At 40.3% G+C, this 15,594-nt stretch overlaps 1 protein-coding gene across 7 annotated transcripts in view; it reads right to left on the bottom strand.

Moving 5' to 3' along the window:
* The window catches only part of Lepr (leptin receptor), a 105,171-nt gene that overhangs the window by 40,080 nt on the left and 49,497 nt on the right, over nucleotides 1-15,594 (bottom strand). For 6 of the 7 annotated variants that reach the window (XM_087212860.1, XM_087212861.1, XM_013070994.3 and 3 more), the window contains 3 exons: nucleotides 6,316-6,524; nucleotides 4,614-4,759; nucleotides 2,984-3,128 (listed from right to left, as the gene is read on the bottom strand). In XM_087212860.1, coding sequence (XP_087068986.1) covers nucleotides 2,984-3,128; nucleotides 4,614-4,759; nucleotides 6,316-6,524 — 500 coding nt within the window. Of the gene's footprint in view, nucleotides 1-2,983; nucleotides 3,129-4,613; nucleotides 4,760-6,315; nucleotides 6,525-15,594 lie in introns of those variants that run through there. The other variant, XM_087212864.1, reaches the window with a different exon arrangement.

The raw sequence follows: 15,594 nt of genomic DNA, 5'->3' as shown, positions 1-15,594 counted from the left end.
GCTACACCAGTAGCTGACACAGTTATGGATCATTAGGAAAAGACTATGGTAGAATCTATAAGAGCTCAGCTAGAGTTTTAAATTTCTTAAGCAAGATTTGTTCTTCAAATTGTCTCTTACGTTCTTACAGCTAAAACTAGAGAGACTTATAACAAAGTATCAGACTTATACATAAACTTTATCAATGAAAGAACCCAAGAGCCACCAGGTTATAATCACTATTTCAATTTCTAAATGCAACTTTCTCCCCAACCTGCCCTTCCATTCTAGCGTGCTCATGCTTCAATTATATATGCTCTGATTTCTTAAAAGTTTTGTTTATTCTTGCCTAGAGGCTGCCAAACTCCAAGCAGTCATACAAATGGAACCAATGACAATTATGCTAGACTTCTTTTACCGGGATCCACCAGATCGACCTTGTAAACAGCTCATAACTGCTAAGCTATACAATTCGACTTCTATGTTGGGATTCTGAGTCCCCTGGACCTTCTCCTTATCCTCCTTGTGTGAGGCTGTTACTAGTTCCTCCCGGTGGAAACCCTTATTGGCTATATTCATAGCAGTCCTGCTGACTGTATAATTTGGCCCATGTATTAACTGTTTGTTTGCCTTTGTCTCCTCCAGACTCAAAGCTATATGGCTACCAAGATGACAATGCCTGGTGCCTATCCAGGGCCTTTAGATAGACTCTCTGTAGAGTAACTCTAACTGCTGATCACAACTACAACCCTCTTTAGCCAGAAGTAGCCAGAACGGTCTTCACCCTTTGCCCCCTCTCAGCAGTTAGGGGTACTTCTTCAGAGGGGGAATATTGCAGATAGGCAAGTTAATTAGACATCTTGTATGCAGTTAGACAGGGCTGGCCCTCCAGGAGCCAACACAGCAAGGAGCCAACATGGAGGACAATCAAGACTTTCACTGAAGGCCAGAATTGTAAAAGGAGAGAAACTGCACACCCTTGTGCTTCCCCTGGGGATAAATAGCAGTGATTGATATTCCAAACAGGTATCAGTCACCTGGGGTGGAGGGGGGGGGGTCAAGGTCTTACCCCAGCCTCTCCAGGAAATATCCCCAACCCCCATTCTTACTGAAAATCCTTGTACACTTGCTACCTGACTTGCTCCCCCATTTGACCCCCATTTGATCAATATTACCTGGGTGACTGTACATGTAATCTTATTGGTTGGTCATGGTTTTGTCCCACCTCATGTCCACCTTGTAAATTTCCATTGGGTCTTACAGTTTTGTCCCACTTTGTACCCGCCTCACCACATGGTTTTGCTGTACAAAACATCTTTGAAAAGTGGGTTGGGCAGGCAATCCACTTTCCAGTCCCCCTTCTGTCTCTCTTAGGCAGAAGCTTTCTTTCTCCCAATAAATTTTTCCTACTCTAAAAAATTAAATTAAATTTAAAAATAAAAATAAAATGTACATGGAACAAATTTATTAAAATTCAGGAGGTAAATGCTAAATAATTAATTTGAATAAAGAATTATTCTCATCAAGATGTTATGCAACATTCAATGAGTAAAATGAGAACAATAATAATTTTCTTCTCATGACCAAGTAGTAATATTTTTGCAAGATCTTCATGAATGAACATTATTAAAAGAAGATATTCTGCTTACAAGTATTACCAGCATTAACTACTCAAAAGCATACAGATTGTGACTGAAACAAGGAAACCAGGACTTGCATAAGCTGGCCAAGCACTCTCCTGCCGGGCCACACACCCACCTCTGACTATTTTATTCTTGGAGCAGATGCAGCTGTATTTCTTCAAGGGGGAAATATTTTCCCTAACCCATGACAAGAGCTGCCACATGCACAATGTGGAAACTGCCTTATGTCAGTTTCTTCTCTTCTCTGGTAACAATTAAAATGCATTTAATAAAGATATTAGAAGAACTCCACACTTCTAATATTGTTTTCATTATGTAGCAGAACCCAATTGCAATTTTCCTGGGTTTCATCACCTCTGGCAGGCATCCCGTGTTTCGGCATTAACCCTCCCATTGCTTCAGACTCTGCTGAGCTCTTCTCTGTGCTATGCAATTCCCCACACATCAGATCAGCCTTGCGCCCGCTTTGGACTGGGAGTCGCTCAATACACAGGTTGTGGATCTGTGAGCTACAGTATTTAATACTTACCGGTGCTTATCAAGAGTCAAGTGCTAATTGTTACTGGCTCGTCAGCACTTTTTAAGTAGTAAGCAGTCATAAATAAACTTGTTGCACTACGTGGCTTGGATATTTGCTCGGTATTTCACACAGCACTGGACATTTCCACATATCTGAAAGCAACCTGAGTACATCCGGACATGGAAAAAATGTACAAGGACCACTAATGTCCCTCTGTAATCACGGCGGAGCCCCTGACAGGTAGGACTATTCCAGGACTTGTGTCCACATAGGAAGTTGCAAGGAAACTGCAGCTTTTCTGATTAAAAATAACTTCAGGGACTGGGCATGTAGTTCAGTGGTACAGGTCTGGACTGGCACTCATGAGCCCTGGGTTCAATCCCAGCACCACAACCAATCAATCAATCTTCAAAACTAGGAAAAGTTTTCACTGAAAATGTCAAATGCAAGCATCTACAGTAAAAAGCCTTCATTCATTAAGTATATTCAATGTTAAAATAAAAATGTTAACATTTAAAATGTGTATCAAATCAAGACACTTGGTTTTCACCTGTCATGTAAAGAATTACCAATACAATGATGTTCTGAATTTAGGACTTCAATCTTAACTTTTAACTTTTTAATAAGAAAAATAATTCAACAAGATCACTGCTATGAAACCACATGAACATGGGACCAACACCATTTTAATTAATAAATTAACCTGTTCAAAATTTAGATAAGAAGTTAAATTGTGTCTCCTCTTTGCTTTTAGAGCCACAAAACCTAAGACGCTTGCAATGCACCAAAGGCAGATTCAGGAAGCCTATTCCTTCCCTGCGGAAACGGCCCCAAGGCCTACCTTGCGTTGTAAAGCCTCGAGGGGTGCTCCAGTCACTCCAGGCCCCCGGGCCGTCCAGTCTCCGGCCCCTCACCTGAGCCTCGTAGGTGGAGCCCGGAAGCACGCTGTCCACCAGGAGGGCTGTCACAGAGACCGTCTCCTCCGCCTGTCAAACATTGGTTTAAAACATCAGCGACACCACGCAGTGACGAACCTTTCCCAAAGTTGATCGCAAGCAAGTCTCGGCGAATTTGAAGAATTAAAGTCTCACAGAGGAGTCGTCTGACCACCGTGGAATTAAAACAGAAATGAATGACCAAGCCGCCAAGGTCTGCACACTGGTCATGGGTCCAAAAAGTCACGGCAATGAGCACAAGTTGTGAGCGAGGGATAAGATGGGACTTTCAGAATGTTGAGTGATGCAGCCAAAGACGGTGGGAAGCTCCCGCTCTGTAATGCCCTTGGCAGGAAACACTGTGCTGGAGCGAGAAGCAGAAGAGCCCCTAGATGCCAGGCCACGGAAGGAAGGAAGGCACCAGGAGTTTAAGAACCTGCGCCTAGTCGTCAACTGGGCTGCAGGAATCGAAACCCAGTTCACAAAGCACAGCGAACATCCGGGACGAAACCTTGTGTGGAACAACCTCCAGCTGAGTAAGGACTGCTTACTGAAAACACTCGGTTTTCCAGTAAAATTCTCCAACTTATTAAACTCTCTGGTCTCTTAAGACTGGGGGAAGGGGAATCATAGACTAAAAGTAATCCAGAAGCACCCAGAATGCAGGGAACAGTATCAGATGCCCCTATGGTCTCCAGTGTCCACAAGAGAAAGCATTTTCCATACACAGGATGACCCACCTGCTCTTTGTGACAATAAAGCCTTAAAAAGTTAGCCCAGGTCTAAAAATATCTCTGAATTACATAACCCTTAGTCCACAATGCAACGGGGCAAAGTATTCACAGGAGCCAAGAAGCCATTGCTGCCCCTCACCAGCTGAGGGCTCTGCCTCCACCCCTCTGCCACACTGGCCTCTGCACTGCCAGTCTCTGCCTGGAACCCAGTGCCCCCAGGCCTACAGGGGCACACCCTTGCTCCAATGCCACTCTCAAGTGGCCTGCCCCATCCAACGCACTCACTGTCAACACTGTCACCTCAGCATGTCCTAGTCCTCACACCCTCCTCCACAGTCCATCCCAAAGCAACCCGATGCTCATAAAGCAGCCCCTGCTCTATAAATACTGCATGATTAAAAAAAGACCTGACAGCCAGGAACGTAGCTCAGTGGTGTCCCGCCTGCCTGGAAAGCGCATGGTCCTGAGTTTGATCCCCAGTACCAAAAAACAAAGACTTTATACACGTCACAGTGGAACTGCATATGCTGTGTGTAAACACATGTATTGAGCAATAAGAAAGAAGGCTGAAATATAAAATCAGTAGTCCAGAAATAGAAACGATTAGGAGTTCAAAGTTTTTCTAGCTATACTTCCTAGAGCTATATGTGTCTAACATATCTCCAATGCATGATAGTCAGGGACAGTTCGTTCTGCTCTGGAAGGGATATGGATACTTAGCATGTAGACCATAATTTCTGTAGAGCATGAGAGTCTTTAGTTGCTTCCCAACTTTCCATTCCATTTACTAAAATATACTTACTTCTCTCGTGAGTGTGGTAGAATTCTCTGAATATTTCACTTGATACTGAAGTGGAAATGGTACCAGTGTTGGGCTGAACCAAGAAATATTTAAATTGCCATCCTCTGTGATTTCCATATGCAAATCCAATGGTGGATCAGGCTTCACTTAAGAAAAAAAGACAATACTTCTAAGTCAAACAATTTTCAATATAACCATATCTGAATACAATGAAGTCAACATGAATTTTCAGCTTCTCCTGCCTTTCAGCTACTTAAAAGATAAGTTTATTCATGGGCTAGTTACAGAACTGAAACAAAGATCTAATATTGGGTGTGCTTTATTACAAACATCCATGTATCTTCACTTCCTCCCTCCTAAATGGTAAAGACTATAAATCAGTAAATTAGATTACTTTGATCATTGTGATTTCCTGCTATAAAAATCTGATTGATGTTATTTGTTTAAAAAGTTTATCACACATTCACACTTAGAATCCTGATTTGTTAAATATAAAAGGATGTGTACAAATATGCACTAAAAATCAGAAGCCTATCAAAGTGGAAGAAGAGAGAGCACGCAATCTCCTCTTTGCACATGTCTATACTGCAAGGTTTCTGCAGCAGACATCGCTCTGGCACACAGAAACTCCCGCGACCTTGACACATTTACTGATTTGAAGTTATTTTCAGTAAGTAAAATGCCATGTGTCTCACTTTCTATAGCTTCAAGAATTTAGACACAGCTTTCCTCTTTTAGCCAAATTGATTAGGCCTTATCTTATATGATAATCACAAATTTTACTTTAAAGCAGAGATAGCTAAATACTAAAATCAGGAGACAACAAGGTCAACTTTATTGTGTCCCCGTGACCAAAACCAAAATGAAACAAAGACGCAAAAGTGGAGGGAGACCATAAAACTGCACACTATTGTACATTTTCTCTCTGGGATTAATGTGCACTGAACTCGAAATGGAAACGTACACTCACCCTGGGCTCCTATGTCCCCAGTTCCATGCCTACGCCCTCTGTCTGCTCCCTCCAGAGTCACAGCCCCAAGAGGTGGCAGTTCTCACTGTGTGTCATTGGCACCGGCACCGGGCACCTAACCGGCCTGCCCTGGTCAGATGCTCCTCCTCTCCCCACTGAGCCTGCTGCACTGCGCCCGCCCTTAGCCAGCATGCTGCCAGTCGCCAGGCACCTCACTCTTCACCGCTGCACAGCCACCTTCCCGAAACACCTTTCCCCACTATGCCTCCAGGACACATCTTCCCTCCTTTCTTCTCCTTGCCCTTCCTGAGCTCTGAACGGGTCGTCCTCTATGACCCATCTATTGACAACTTCCATGTATCTCCTGACCTCTCGCACGTCCAACTGCCCACTCGACATCTCTGGGTTTGGAAAAGGCATCTCAGACGCCCTGTGTCCCAGCACAGCCTTGCATCCAGTCCTCCCTGTTTCCCATCTCAGCTGCCTGTGCCAGCACGCCTGTCTAGAAAATCAAACTGCTTTTATAAGAATTGCAGTGATGGCTGCAGAGCCATTTCTATCACTGTTACCTCCCTCCAGCAGCTGCCATCTGGCCCCTGCACTACATTCATCCTCATTCACAGGGCTAGGGAAAGTGATAGAAGCCAGTGAAAAATCTTCAACCAGTGAACAAACTGCAATCTGCATGCATCTTGACGTTTAGCTTTCTTATCCTTTTCATGCACAACTTACCAACATTTAAGGGCTGAACTGACATTAGAGGTGACTGAAAAGTTACCCCAGCAGCTGTGATTCTCAAATACATCAGAAAGGTATCATTGCGCTTGGCTACTGGTACTGGCATTTGACACCCACAGGGTTCCTCAAAGCTGCAGTTGCACTGGACGCTCTCGAAGCGGCCTTTCTGGGGGGCCAGGTGCAAATCTTCTACCACTTCAGACCTATATGAAAAATAAGAGCTAAATATTTACATGGATGTAAAGTAAGGTGGATGGGAGAGCTATGATAACACCCAGCTTAAAGGGCTTCTGAAATAAGATACATTCTATCAGAAAAACAAAGGATTACAGGGGATGAAATGTCAGAAATAACACAAGGAGGAAGATAGGGAAGGATGAAGCCCTAAAAAGAAAGAAAAACTATAGCCCTAAACTCTAAATCCTACATCTGATAAAAATATTTTTCAAAATGGTATGGAGGAAAGGCTTTTCCTCAGGCACCACAGAACTTAAAGAGTTCATCACGCCCAGATCTGCATTACGTAACAAAATGCCACAGGAAGTCATCTGACCAAAAAAAAAAAAAATGATAGCAGATGGAAATAGGGTTTCACGCAAAGAAACAAAATTTAACTAACAGGGTAATTATTTATTGATTATTTAAACCAAAAATAACCACCATGTATGGTGGACATTATAAGATAGAAAGAAATAAAGTGTACAACACTAGTACCAAGCTTGGGACAGGAGAGATTGTGTGGATATAGTTGTGATCACCTTCCACTACAAGTGAAGTGGTATGATATCATTTAAGGGTATAATATCACAAGACTATATTAAGACATACACTTTAAATCCTACAGCAACCAGTAAAATAATAAATCAAGAAGATACAGCTAATAAACAACAAAGACTAAATGGAATAAAAAAATATACCTGATGCAAAAGAAGGAATAAAATAGGAAAACAGGAACAAAGATTAAATGAAACAAGAAAACGAAATAAAAAGATTAAACCTAAACATATCAATAGTCATATTCAGTGCAAATGGTCTAAATATCCCATTCAAAAGACAGTGGTTATCAAACTGGATGAAAAAGCAAGACCCAATTATCAACTGCTCATGAGAAATCAATTTAAATGTGAAACACAAATAAGCAAAGGACATGGAAGGGAGAAGATATACCATTACAAGATGAGTCAAAATAAAGTTGGAAAGGCCATTTTAATATCTGGTAAAGTTGATTTAAAAGCAATGAGTAGTTATCAGAATAAAGCAAGTCATGCCATAATAAAAAAAGGGATTAACTCACTAGAAAGACATAGCAACCCAAAACATGTATGTGCCTAATAGCAGAGTTTCAAAATACAGGAACCAAAAGATCAATAGGATCACGAGAGAAAACAGACTAATCCATAACACTGGTGGAAATTTCAACTTTTTCTCAATAATTAGCACAAATAGACAGAAATCATTAAAGATAAAAATTTGAGCACTGTCAACCAACTTGACCTTGCACATTTCATGAACACTCAAGCAAAAACGGCAGGTGCACATTCTATTTATGAACACACACATTTACCAGGCTGACCACATTCTAAGCCAGTAAGTTTGAAGATTCAAGTCAAACGAAAATGTAGTTAATAAAAGAAGTAAAGACAGGTAGTTACAAAGGCCTTAAATATTTGAATTTTAATATACTTCTAAATAACTCATGGGTCACTGAACACATTTTTAAAAATGGTATTAGAAGAAGCTTTACATGAAAATGAAAAGAAATAAGAAACTGTGAGGTATTGCTGTGGGAACTGTGAGATAAACTGTTGAGACAAAGTGATAATTTCAGGGAAATTTATAGTCCTAAAAATGGTAACTAAATGCATATAGTAGGAAAGAAGAAAAGTCTCAAAACCAGTCTCAGGCTCTGCTCTAACAAATGGGGTGTGGGACAAATTAACCCTAAGCAAACAAAAGATAAGCACTGGTAAACATCAGATCAGAACACAACAAAAGAGAGGACAGAAAAATAAGACACAAGAAACCAAAAAGTTAGCTAAGACGATCAATGGAATTGAAGACGCTTTAGTCAGTTGGCCAGAAAAAACTGTGGGAAACCCAAATGGACTATATAGAAAGTTAGAGAAATGACATTACTACATATCCCGTAGACATTAAAGAGATAATAAAAGAATAATATGAATACATGTATGTCACCAGTTTTATATTTGGTAACTGATGAAATTGAAACTATTTTAAAATACTATTTACAATAACATCAAAAATAGAAATATTTAGAGAGATAATTGATAACAGATGTCTAGGATTTGTACACTGAGAACTATAAAATATTGTCGTTAGAAATTTTAAGACCTAATTAAAATGCTAGAAGACCCAAAATTATTAATATGTGAACTCTCCTTATATTTATCTATAGATTCAGTGACTTGCAAATCAAAATCCCAGCAAACTATGTTATAGAAGATCAAACCGAAATCCACATGGAAACAGAAAAGATCCAGAAATAGCCAAAACAACCTTGAAAATGAAGAGCATACTTGAAGAACAACAATGCCTTAAGACTTACTATAAAGCTACAGTAATCAAGCAATGAAGTAATCATGTAAAAACAGAATATAGATTAAGGAAACAGAACACTAGAAATAGGTGAGCATAGGAACAATGAAATTTTTTACAAAGGTATGAAAGCAATTCTGGGGAGAAAGGATAATCGTTGCAATAAAATTGTTCCAGGACAAAGGAATACCAGTAAGCAAAAAGAAGAGGAGGAAGACGTTGTTTAATCTCTACCTCAGTCAGGTAAAACATTAATTCCAAATGAATGATAAATGGAAAACCTAAAGCTATGAAACTTCTAGAAGAAAATGCAGGGGGAAAGTTTTGTGACTTTGAGTTAGTTAATAAATTTCATAGACATAACACCAAAAACACAATCCATAAAAGAACTATTTGATAAAGCGGACTTTATCAAAACTGAAAACTTCTGTTCTATGAAAGATAACAAAAAGACAAGCCATGGACTAATAGAACACATTTGTCAATTATTTATCTAATAAAAGATTTCATGTGTGAAATATATGCAACACTCAAATTCCAACAAAACAAGCCCAGTTAAAAAAAAACACGCCAAGATTACAACAAATAGGGGCTGGGGATTTAGCTCAGTGGTTTCGCCGCCTGCTGGGCAAGCTCAAGGACCTGAGTTCGATCCCCAGTACCAAAAAAAAAGATTACAACAGATAATTATCATTAAACACTTTGCCATAGAAAATATAGATAACAAGTCCCTCCTGAAAGATGCTAAACATTGTCAGTCACTCAAGAAACACAAGTTAAGCGGCCGTAGTAGCACACACCTATAATCTTAGCTCTGAGGGAGGCTGAGGCAGGGAAAATCACAAGTTCAAGTCCCTCCAAGGCAACCTAGTGAGAGCTTGTCCCGAAACTTTAAAATTTTTAAGAAGTGATAGATTCCCCATGGGTTTGATCCCCAGTACCATACACACACACATACACGCGCACACACACATGCGCACACACACCACAGTTAAAAGCACAATGGGATAACACTAAACTAACAATATCATGTATTGATGAGGGTGCGGAGGAACTGGAAGTCTAACACATTGCTGGTGGAAATGTAAAATGACACGACTTTAAAAACACTTTGGCAACTTCTTAAGTTCCCATACATCTACCCTACGGAAGTCCCCATTCCACACTCAGATATTCATCCAAGGGAACCAAAAGTAGACGTCCGTTCAGAGACAGAGCAGCTTCCTCTGTGATCCCCAAACTATAAGCACCCCAACTGTCTATCAACAGTCCAATACAGTGCAGAAGTCCTAGAATATATCCTACCTAACAGAATGCTACTCGGCAATGAAAAGGGTTGGATGTGGTCTTATATGTCATTCATGAATCTCAAAACCATCATGTTATGCAAAAACATGACAAAATACTGCATAAATGCATTTATATAAAATTCTAAAACTTGCAAAGTCATCTCTGGTGACAGAAATCAGATCAGTCATTCCCTAGGGATGGGGGCAGGTAGGAGCAGGAGGGTAGAATTGTAAAGGAGAGGAGGAAGTTTTATGATTGATGATATATTCATTTTCTTTATTACAGTGACAGTTTTATGCATAATTTCATATATTAAAACTTACCAAAATTTATACTTTAAATGAATAATTTATTGTAAGTCAATTATATTTCAATGAAGCTATTTACAAAAGTGGAAAGAAAGAAAATACAGAGGGCTTTTGTACGCAATATTTGCCCAGTATTGTAAACCTTGTGAGTAGTTTAACCTTAAAAAATAGTTGTCATTAGCTGAGTAGGGGGACCTAATGAGGGATGCAAAAAATAACAGCATACGTTTCAGGCGTAGTGGTGCAGCCCTGTAATCTCAGCACTTGGGAGGCTGAGGCAGGAGGATCACAAGTGCCAGGCCAGCCTGAACTACAGAGCAAGACCTGTCAAATAAAAGTAAGAGCGCTTCCTCTGAGCGGCCAGAGGGGACCTGTGAAAATGGTTCGATGCTCTCTGGACCCAGAAACCCCCACAAAATCATGCAAATCAAGAGGCTCAAATCTTCGTGTTCACTTTAAGAACACCCGTGAAACTGCCCAGGCCATCCAGGGTGTGCATATCCGAAAGGCCACCAAGTATCTGAAGGAGGTCACATTAAAGAAGCAATGTGTGCCATTCAGGTGTGACAACGGTGGAGTTGGAAGGTGTGGCCAGGCCAAACAGTGGGGCTGGACACAGGGCCGGTGGCCCAAAATGAGTGCTGAATTTTTGCTGCACATGCTTCAAAATGCGGAGAGTCATGCTGGGCTTAAGGGTTTAGATGTCGATTCTCTGGTTACTGAACACATCCAGGTGAACAAAGCACCCAAGATGCGCCGCTATACGTACAGAGCTCATGGCCTGATTAACCCTTACATGAGCTCCCCCTGCCACACTGAGATGATCCTTACTGAAAAGGAACAAATTGTTCCTAAACCAGAGAAGGAAATTGCACAGAAGAAAAAGATATCCCAGAAGAAACTGAAGAAACAAGAACTTATGGCACGGGAATAAATTAGGCATAAAATAAATGGAAATAAAAGTAAAAAAATAAATAAATAAAAGTAAGAATAAAGCATGCAACAAAGACACAGAAAGCCGTTGCTTGTGATTTATTAGCGTTTGTTTTAATCGTGCTAGTTCCTTAGGGAGTCGCAGCCTCAGTGCAAGTGAGAGCCAGGGCTTGAGAGCAGAGCAGCAGGGCACGGAGCAGAACCCCCATGCCCAGTCGAACCAGCCCCTCCGTTCTGTCCATAAACACCGACGGCCTTACTCGGTATTCGAACCCTACAAAGCTCCGGCAAAGGGAGGAAATACCAATCCAAAACTTCGTCAGACTCACTGCGTTCCGAAATATCGCAGTCCTTTTGGAGAAAAAATGCTGTAACTCATAAATATAAATGCTAAAAGTTCAGTGTGGAAAAGCATGGCTGCACCAACTGTACGGACTAGCACAAACATTCAGATACAAACAAACTGTGAAAAAGCGACCTCTAATCTTTCCACACACAGCCCACTAGTACTAAATGTTCTGAATGACAGTAGATTTTCAAGTTTCCTGATACTGGGTTTATTATTACTTTAGCAGCAGAAAATCAATTTGGAAAGAGTTATGGAGCCATAATGTGCAAAGCAGTCTCCTGGGTACTGCATAAGGGGTTAATAGTGTTGTAGAAAGCATGCTAAATTAACAATGAACCTAAAACCAAGCACTTCTGTTTGCTTTTTGGCCATAAGATCATAGACCAAGGGCATTCATAATATGAGCCTTTGTTTCCTAAATCAGTACAACCAAGACAATGTCTCCACTATCTATCTTTACAAGGCTGTTGGGACTGTCAAAGGCCGGATTTACATAAAAGCATTTTTGAAAAATGTTAATTGCTACACACCCACAAAATTTTGTTTTAAAATGGAGACAGAATGATTTAGTGCTTTCAATTTTGCCCACATGTTTAAATGAAGACAACAAAGTACAATTTGTTAAAACATCAAGCCAGACCTTTTATGTTTTTCAAATATTAAAATAAAAGTTTTACAAACAAAAGAGTGTGAGCAAGTTGAATAAAGAGTGGTATTCTAAGTCTAAACATAATTTTAAGGTATTATGCTTTGACTGAAGAACTCCCCAATATAGTATATCCTACTCGTGTTTTTCTCTTCTAAAACAAGAAGAAAAGTTAGAATCACATCATCTCAATATCGGTGGTCTCACCAAACTATCCTTTTCTGAGTACAACAGACATTTGTAGAAAATAGTTAATTACCAATTAGATTAGCTATAGTTTCTCTATCACCTCTCTGTTGTCTTATCTATTTACTCAGCCTCAATTTCATTTTGTTAGTAGTCTTCATATGTAAAAAAAATGAGTATATATCCTTCATAATGACTATATATTATATAGTACCTATACTATAAAAACATATTATAGTCTTTCATAATTTCAATTAAAAATATAAATAGCTTCTTTCAAAAATTTCCTAAACCACTCAAACAGAAAATTCCGTGATGAAACTATAAAAATTAATCTAACACTAATTTCTGAATGTCCTAAACTACAGGGTCAGCAAACTACAATCCACAAGCCAAGTCCAGGCTTCTGCTTGGGGCTAAAGAACGATTTCTTACATTTTCAAATGTTATAAAGGAGGGAAAATACTTCATGACATGTGGAAATGACAAAGTTGAAATGTCCGCACCCATGCAAGCCATCAAGCTAATTCATCTACGTAAAAACCAGGGCTGTTGTGTGCTCCAGGGTAGGGCTGAACAGCTGTGACAGAGACTCTGCCCAAAATATCTATGCCCATCTGGTCCTTCAAGAAAAACTGTACCCGCCTCGCCTACAGCCCAAACTATCATGTACGCCTCAGTGCTGGGTACTGGATGGGCAAAGGACAGAAAAACAGAAACCACATTAAATATTTTATCAAATTTCATTATCACCAATTATATGAAGCACATTCAGGAACCACATCTAATGATAATCTAAAAGGTTTGTAATTATAAAGTATAAGGATAAAAGAATCACCAATTTTTTTAAAATAACAGAAGTACTTGGCTTAAAATAACAAAATCATAAGGTTTGTGAAATTCTTGGAAATTTTGTACACAGCAAAATATTTTATGCTTTGCTCACACACATTTAGTGGTGCTATTTAATCCTTCAGCATATAAATAAGCATTACTTGAAGGTAAAGATGATACCAAAACATTTATCAAATGAATTTTAAAATTTGGCTTCTTTGCAAATTTTACCATCCGAGAAAACTGTCTGCTCAGAAATTAGAGACCTAAATGTTTAGAACAGAAATTTCATTTTTGGTGGCGACACATGGTTTATAGAAAGCACAGCTAGTCCTCTGACCTTTGGTCCAGTTTTTCTTTCTTTCAAATTTCTCTACGAATTTACTAAGGCAAAGATCTATGCTAAATTATTGTAGGAATAATAACAAAGGGGTGTCATCCAAGTTTCCGATTATTATATCAACTGACAGCAAAGCACAGTAGACAAACCAGGGAAGAGGAATGTAAATCTTAGTATTAGCTTTGGAAACCACTTAATCCAGTCACTTATTTTAAATCTCAGACTGGTAATCTATAAAAATGCTACCCCAACACTTTACTTTGCTAATACCAAATTACTTAAACAGGAGGTTGGTGTCTCAAACTAGTCTGGGAGCACTTGTTAAACTCGAGTCCTAGGCCTTCTGGGAGGGATTCAGGAGGTCTGGGGCCAAGGAGTCTACGTCTTCGATACGTGCAAACAACCCACCTGCACCTCCAACCTGCTGAATCTGGCCCGGGTGAGAAGTGCCGACCTAGACAGTGCTTATCAAGGAGCAAGTTAAAGAAACATCTCGTAAAACACAAAGTGCTCTTCCATGTAGATATTATCAAAGGGAAAATCAACAAGGATAGAAGAGGAAAAGAAAAAAAAAGGAATACAAACAGAAAGCAAGAGCATTCCTATCTGTCAGCTTAATTTAACCACGTGACTGGGGGAGAAGACCCATCCTAATTAACTGTGAAACATAATATTTTGTCCATGTCACCCTTAGCCTTACTGATGACAAAGTGAGTGTAAACAATACCACGCTCTATTTGGTATGTCTGTCCTTCTCAGTGGTATGCATCAGCCCTTCCCAAACTCCCCTTTGTGTTCTCTAGGACTGAGCAAAAAGTGACACGTGAATGTGTGCTGTGGGGGAGAGAAGCAGGTTTCTCGCAGCTGGATTTGGGGGGCTATAATATACGGCAACGGACCCTGGGGTTCTGAACTAGAATGAGACACTTAGGACGAACACACAGTCAATATATGCACATACAGAGAGATGCAGGAAATGGATTTGTGCGTTTTATATACACACTTTGTGTGTGTGCGTGTGTGTGTGCGTGTGTGTGTGTGTGTGTGTGTGCACTACACATAGCTAGCTCTGTACACTGAGAAGCTTTCAGATACTGGTTTGTATTTTGTAAAGACCACTGTCTAAAAGAAAAGAAACTGTTCCCTCGGAGGAGTCCAAGGTTATATGAGGACAAGCGTAAGATCAACCTGCAACATCCCATAATGTTAGAAAGTGAGAAACCCCTGCAAAAAAAGATGGGAACACAATAAAAGAGCACAAGAGTCACCTTGAATAGGCTCCCCTGCTCAAGTATGGCTCAATCTGAGTGACACAGTAACAGTATCAACTGACTGTGTCCCACAAAGCGAGAATCCATGAGTCCACTTTGACAGGAAGGGAGGGAGGGAGGGAGGGAAGAAGAGGCGACAGGAAGGAAGGAGGACTGACAGAAGCGAAGCACTGCTACCTTAAACTACCAACACACAGGCAGAAGCCGAGCACAGAAAATGACACAGAGGCACTGGACTCCCCAAAACCATGCTGACAGGGAGCAGGCAGAGCCCCACGGCCGGCCAAGCACTGTCCGCAAGCTCAGCTCAGGGCCAGGCTCACAGTAGGCACTTCAGAAAGAAAGGGAAGGATTTCCTTCGAGGTCTGAGGTAAAATGTCTAAAGCAGTTCCCAAGTACCGCATTTCTAGGGTATCTATCTCTCCTCGGGTCCACTGACAAACATTAATATCTGAGCGCAAACAGCGCTGCCCCTCAGCAGATATTTCATAGGTTTTTAAATCCCTTGTGACTGTCAGCTTTTAGTTTCTTAAGAAATATGCTTGCTCAAGCGTGAACGC

The sequence above is a fragment of the Heterocephalus glaber genome, unplaced genomic scaffold (genome assembly GCF_053883595.1).
Source record: "Heterocephalus glaber isolate CG9 unplaced genomic scaffold, H.glaber_assembly_v1.0 deba00001442, whole genome shotgun sequence".
In the NCBI taxonomy this organism is placed as follows: Eukaryota; Metazoa; Chordata; class Mammalia; order Rodentia; family Bathyergidae; genus Heterocephalus; species Heterocephalus glaber.
This window is presented reverse-complemented; position numbering and strand designations above follow the sequence as displayed.